At 36.3% G+C, this 5066-nt stretch overlaps 1 protein-coding gene across 1 annotated transcript; it reads left to right on the top strand.

The window, feature by feature from the left end:
- Nucleotides 1-834: 834 nt before the first annotated feature.
- LOC129572022 (glucose dehydrogenase [FAD, quinone]-like) lies at nucleotides 835-3245 on the top strand. Its single transcript, XM_055451926.1, has 4 exons — nucleotides 835-1181; nucleotides 1247-1380; nucleotides 1511-2973; nucleotides 3089-3245. Exons 1-4 carry the CDS (start codon nucleotides 1019-1021, stop codon nucleotides 3186-3188), a joined length of 1860 nt encoding a protein of 619 aa, XP_055307901.1. The 5' UTR covers nucleotides 835-1018; the 3' UTR covers nucleotides 3189-3245.
- The last annotated feature ends 1821 nt before the right edge of the window (nucleotides 3246-5066 follow it).

Here is a 5066-nt window from a genome sequence, read left to right as displayed (position 1 = left end):
ACGTAGAAACTAACGCCATCTCACGACGCGTACCATTACCATATGAATGTATTATTGTAACCTCAAATTGTGTCCCATTCATTGTTTGATTAAATGTTGTCGCAGGTACGGGTCGCTAGATGGCGCTAGTTATGCACATTGTCTTAGCTGTCAGATTGTGCAAAATAAAAATATATTAATCATCGATTGATTCAAGTTAGATATCAAAAGAAACCATAAAAAAGAAACCCTTGATAATAACGCAATAAAAAACATTTTGTAAGATCACTCACTTACCCAGAGTGATTTAAATAAAACATATTTGAAGTGGTCAAGGAGCTAACCTAAAAATGTGACATTCGATAGAACCAGATTTATATTTGAATTACAAGAATATATTATTTCAAACCGTTTTCGCATTAATGTTGTTTATCGAATAAGTGTCTTTTTTGCATGCACGAAAAATTTGAGAATAGTAATCGAAGCCTAGGCGTTCAGTATTTAAAATGTGTATAGAATTTATGAAAGCGCGATGGAACAAAGAACATTTAAACTGATACAACCAAATTGTTTGCTGTCAAATCCTGTCTCACTCACACCAACCGTCACACTGACTCGTTCGTGTACGAATTGCTGTTAGCGTAAAAGAGATGTTGTTCGCAGTAAACTCAGTTTAGATGTTCTTTAGGCTTTCATTGAAGCCTATTGTATTCACTCGGGAAGCAATCATCTAGTGAAATCAAAAAGGCATTGATGGTTGATCAAGAATATTAATTTTACGAAGCATTCTATAGAAATGTAAATAAATCACGATTACGTAATTAAAAAAAAGTCGATTGAATTGATTGGCTCGAGTTGATATGAATATAAAATATTTCGAAAACACTTAAATAATTCAGAGCAGCGTGAATCGTATTTATTTCGACGGAAAGTAATAGAATCGAATTAGTTTTGTTCAATCGTCGGAGAGAGTAGAACCAACTTTATATAAACATTGTACTTAAATTTATTTTATTCTGGAAAAAATAATCGTCGTAAAATGTCGAATCAATCGTGTTGGTCGAACGCGTGTGCAGCTGAAAGTGTTGGCACTACGAATCAATTGTTCGTGTCGTTAGTCAACACGATTTTAGCAGCTCAATGCGCCATTTCTCCACCAGGAATGTGGCCCGAAGATTATGGCAAAATTGCGATTAAGAAAAGTACGCTCGAAAAAACAATAAATTTACTTTTTTACGTTCTCACGTTTCGCCTATTTCCAACTCAGAGTCACGAGAATTCGATTTCATCGTGGTTGGGTCTGGTGCCGGCGGATCTGTGGTAGCGAGTCGATTGAGTGAGAACCCGAATTGGAGCGTGCTGTTGATCGAAGCAGGTGGTGATCCACCTATTGAATCTGAGGTACTCCATTCAATTTTTTTGTTTTGAAAGCAAATTCAAATTGTTTTTAACGACCAACTATAAGTATAATATAACTATAGCTTGTCAAAACTTGTTTCTTTCGACTAAATTTACATGTTGGCAATAAAAGTTTCAGCCTCTTTGGACATCGATGATAAATACCAAAGTCGATTGGCGATTCGACACATATGCATCCCGTGCGTGTCAAAGTAGCGGTGGTTTGTGTCCAGCATCTCGTGGAAAAATGCTTGGTGGCTCGACAAGCATGAATGGAATGATTTATTCGCGTGGTAATCGAATGGATTATGATGGTTGGGCTGAGGCTGGAAACATTGGTTGGGACTATGATAGTGCGTTAGAATATTTCAAAAAGTCTGAAGGGAATCTTTGGCAACCATTCTTGTCTGGACGTGAGCGTAGATATCACAACGGGTCAGGGCCGTTGAAAGTATCGTTCTTGTCGAATATAACATCACCATATCAACTCTTTGTCGATGCTGCCGCCGAAAAAAATGTGTCACTCATTCAAGATATCAATGCCGAAGACACAATCGGACTCGTGCTCACCCAATTTATGGCGGCCAATGGTCGACGTCAAAGTACAGCCAAAGCATTTCTGAATCCAGTAAAAGATCGCAAGAATCTGTTTGTCATGAAGCATTCGTATGTCACAAGTGTCTTGATCGATAAATCGAACCGAGCGTACGGAGTAAAACTTTCATACAAAGGCAAGCCATGGAAAGCGTACGCGAAAAAGGAAGTGATTTTATCTGCGGGATCATTCATGAGTCCACAGTTGCTCATGAGATCTGGCGTCGGACCCAAAAATGATCTAGAAAATCTCAAAATTCGAGTGAAGAGTGATTTACCCGTTGGCAAAAATTTGATAGATCAAGCTTTAACTCTCTTATTCTTTAAAGGTGACAATATATTGCCAGCCACAAGTCCAACCGACTCACTCGATGCCATTTACAATGTTGCTGTTCACAACTCGGGCGCATATGTCTCTTCATTTAAGTTGGCCGCATTTTTGAACACAGAAAACGGTGCAAAATATCCAAATTATGAAACGGTTTACAATATATTCCCTCGAAATAGTACATCAGAAATAAACTCACTCGTTGACTTACTAGGAATTGATCGCAACACTGCACAACCAGTGTACGAAATGAATAAAAACCATGATATTCTGCTGATAGATCTGTTTTTGCTACAACCGAAATCTACTGGAACCGTGAGACTGAACGGAACATCAGCATACAATAGACCAATCATTGATGTAAATTATTTCGAAGACGATAGTGATCTTGAAACACTGGCTGCTGCAACGAAAGAACAATCATCATACGCCAGTACGAAGGCATTCCGGTCAAAGAATGCCGAGCTAATAAGAATTCCGTTACCCAATTGCGATGGAAAATTCGAATACGGATCGATTGATTATTGGAAGTGTTACATCCAAGTGATAAGCAGCGGGAGTGCACATCATGTTGGCAGTTGCAAAATGGGACCAACGACTGACACCACTTCTGTGGTCGATCCAGAGTTGCGAGTTCACGGAATCAACGGTTTGAGAGTTATTGACGGCAGTGTGTAAGTATAGAATGGGCTTTATTCAATGGAATAGTCTTGTTCAATAGATAAAGCCTTGTTCAAAAAAGCAACAAAATGAGAAGAAGAATAAACAAAATCATTTCGTTCATTCTAGAATGCCTTACATCACTTCAGGACATCCAACAGCACCCATCGTGATGATAGCCGAAAAAGGTTCTGATTTTATCAAAAAGCAATATTTATTTTTGGATTAGGTTTAAAACTTTTGATGGTTCACACTCTAATAAAGGAAATGTTTTGATTGCACCAGATTTTTATTCTAATAATTTCATTAGTAGACTTTGGAACATAAACATTAAACAAATCTGAATAACAATTAAATTAATCATGGATGAAATAAATTCGCCTGAGTTTCAATATATGCTAGCTTATTCTAATGTTACAGAATAAAATCCCTGTATCTCCCTTGCGAATTATTGTAAAGAGAGGTAAATGAATTTTGAATTTAAAAAAATGTGGTTAATTTGATAAGCTGGACATTTGTTAAGCGGGCAATGGTAATTTTCTGCACTGAATCAAGAGCATTAAAATTAAACTTCAAAATTTACTATGTGGAGTTGATTATTCTGCACTTCAACGATTAGATCTATTTGCTATTTGCCAGTGATAAGATAAACATCAGAAGAAGAAGAAAAAATCATACAAAAAATATGAAATGTTCTCAGTAGAATAGAAATAATATGCAGGAAGAAAAAACAAGAACGAAAAGAGCAAAATGGGCAAAGAACAAGTTTGTGCTGCGAACATCGCGCATGATTCACAGACTTGTTCACTTCATGTGGCGTTATGAAGAATTCTCGGCAACAAAAATCAGGTGAGACAAAATCCGGATGAAAAATATGATGAATTCGGGAATGTTGAAAATCTGGACGGTATGAAAATACGGATGAACAAAAATCTGGACGAAAAAAAATCAGGGTGAAATTCCGGATTCTGTCACATTCCTTCATTATGACACCCAATAAACATCGACTGGCTGAAATAAGGCCCGTTCTAACGTTGATGATTTCAGTACGCCCAACGGTAATACTTACTGTCTTTTTCACCTAATTTACATGTTGCAACAACAGAAATCTTCATATAACAATATGACGTAGAAACTAACGCCATCTCACGACGCGTACCATTACCATATGAATGTATTATTGTAACCTCAAATTGTGTCCCATTCATTGTTTGATTAAATGTTGTCGCAGGTACGGGTCGCTAGATGGCGCTAGTTATGCACATTGTCTTAGCTGTCAGATTGTGCAAAATAAAAATATATTAATCATCGATTGATTCAAGTTAGATATCAAAAGAAACCATAAAAAAGAAACCCTTGATAATAACGCAATAAAAAACATTTTGTAAGATCACTCACTTACCCAGAGTGATTTAAATAAAACATATTTGAAGTGGTCAAGGAGCTAACCTAAAAATGTGACATTCGATAGAACCAGATTTATATTTGAATTACAAGAATATATTATTTCAAACCGTTTTCGCATTAATGTTGTTTATCGAATAAGTGTCTTTTTTGCATGCACGAAAAATTTGAGAATAGTAATCGAAGCCTAGGCGTTCAGTATTTAAAATGTGTATAGAATTTATGAAAGCGCGATGGAACAAAGAACATTTAAACTGATACAACCAAATTGTTTGCTGTCAAATCCTGTCTCACTCACACCAACCGTCACACTGACTCGTTCGTGTACGAATTGCTGTTAGCGTAAAAGAGATGTTGTTCGCAGTAAACTCAGTTTAGATGTTCTTTAGGCTTTCATTGAAGCCTATTGTATTCACTCGGGAAGCAATCATCTAGTGAAATCAAAAAGGCATTGATGGTTGATCAAGAATATTAATTTTACGAAGCATTCTATAGAAATGTAAATAAATCACGATTACGTAATTAAAAAAAAGTCGATTGAATTGATTGGCTCGAGTTGATATGAATATAAAATATTTCGAAAACACTTAAATAATTCAGAGCAGCGTGAATCGTATTTATTTCGACGGAAAGTAATAGAATCGAATTAGTTTTGTTCAATCGTCGGAGAGAGTAGAACCAACTTTATATAAACATTGTACTT

Source organism: Sitodiplosis mosellana, unplaced genomic scaffold, assembly GCF_009176505.1.
Source record: "Sitodiplosis mosellana isolate CC-2019 unplaced genomic scaffold, AAFC_SMos_1.0 Smas_scaffold_3994, whole genome shotgun sequence".
Lineage (NCBI taxonomy): Eukaryota > Metazoa > Arthropoda > Insecta > Diptera > Cecidomyiidae > Sitodiplosis > Sitodiplosis mosellana.
This window is presented reverse-complemented; position numbering and strand designations above follow the sequence as displayed.

Coding starts and splice junctions, on each gene's coding strand:
- LOC129572022 (XM_055451926.1), top strand. CDS start 1,019: ATGTCGAATCAATCGTGTTGGTCGAACGCGTGTGCAGCTGAAAGTGTT. Junction 1,182..1,246: donor CAAAATTGCGATTAAGAAAA/GTACGCTCGAAA, acceptor TTTCCAACTCAG/AGTCACGAGAATTCGATTTC. Junction 2,974..3,088: donor AGAGTTATTGACGGCAGTGT/GTAAGTATAGAA, acceptor CGTTCATTCTAG/AATGCCTTACATCACTTCAG.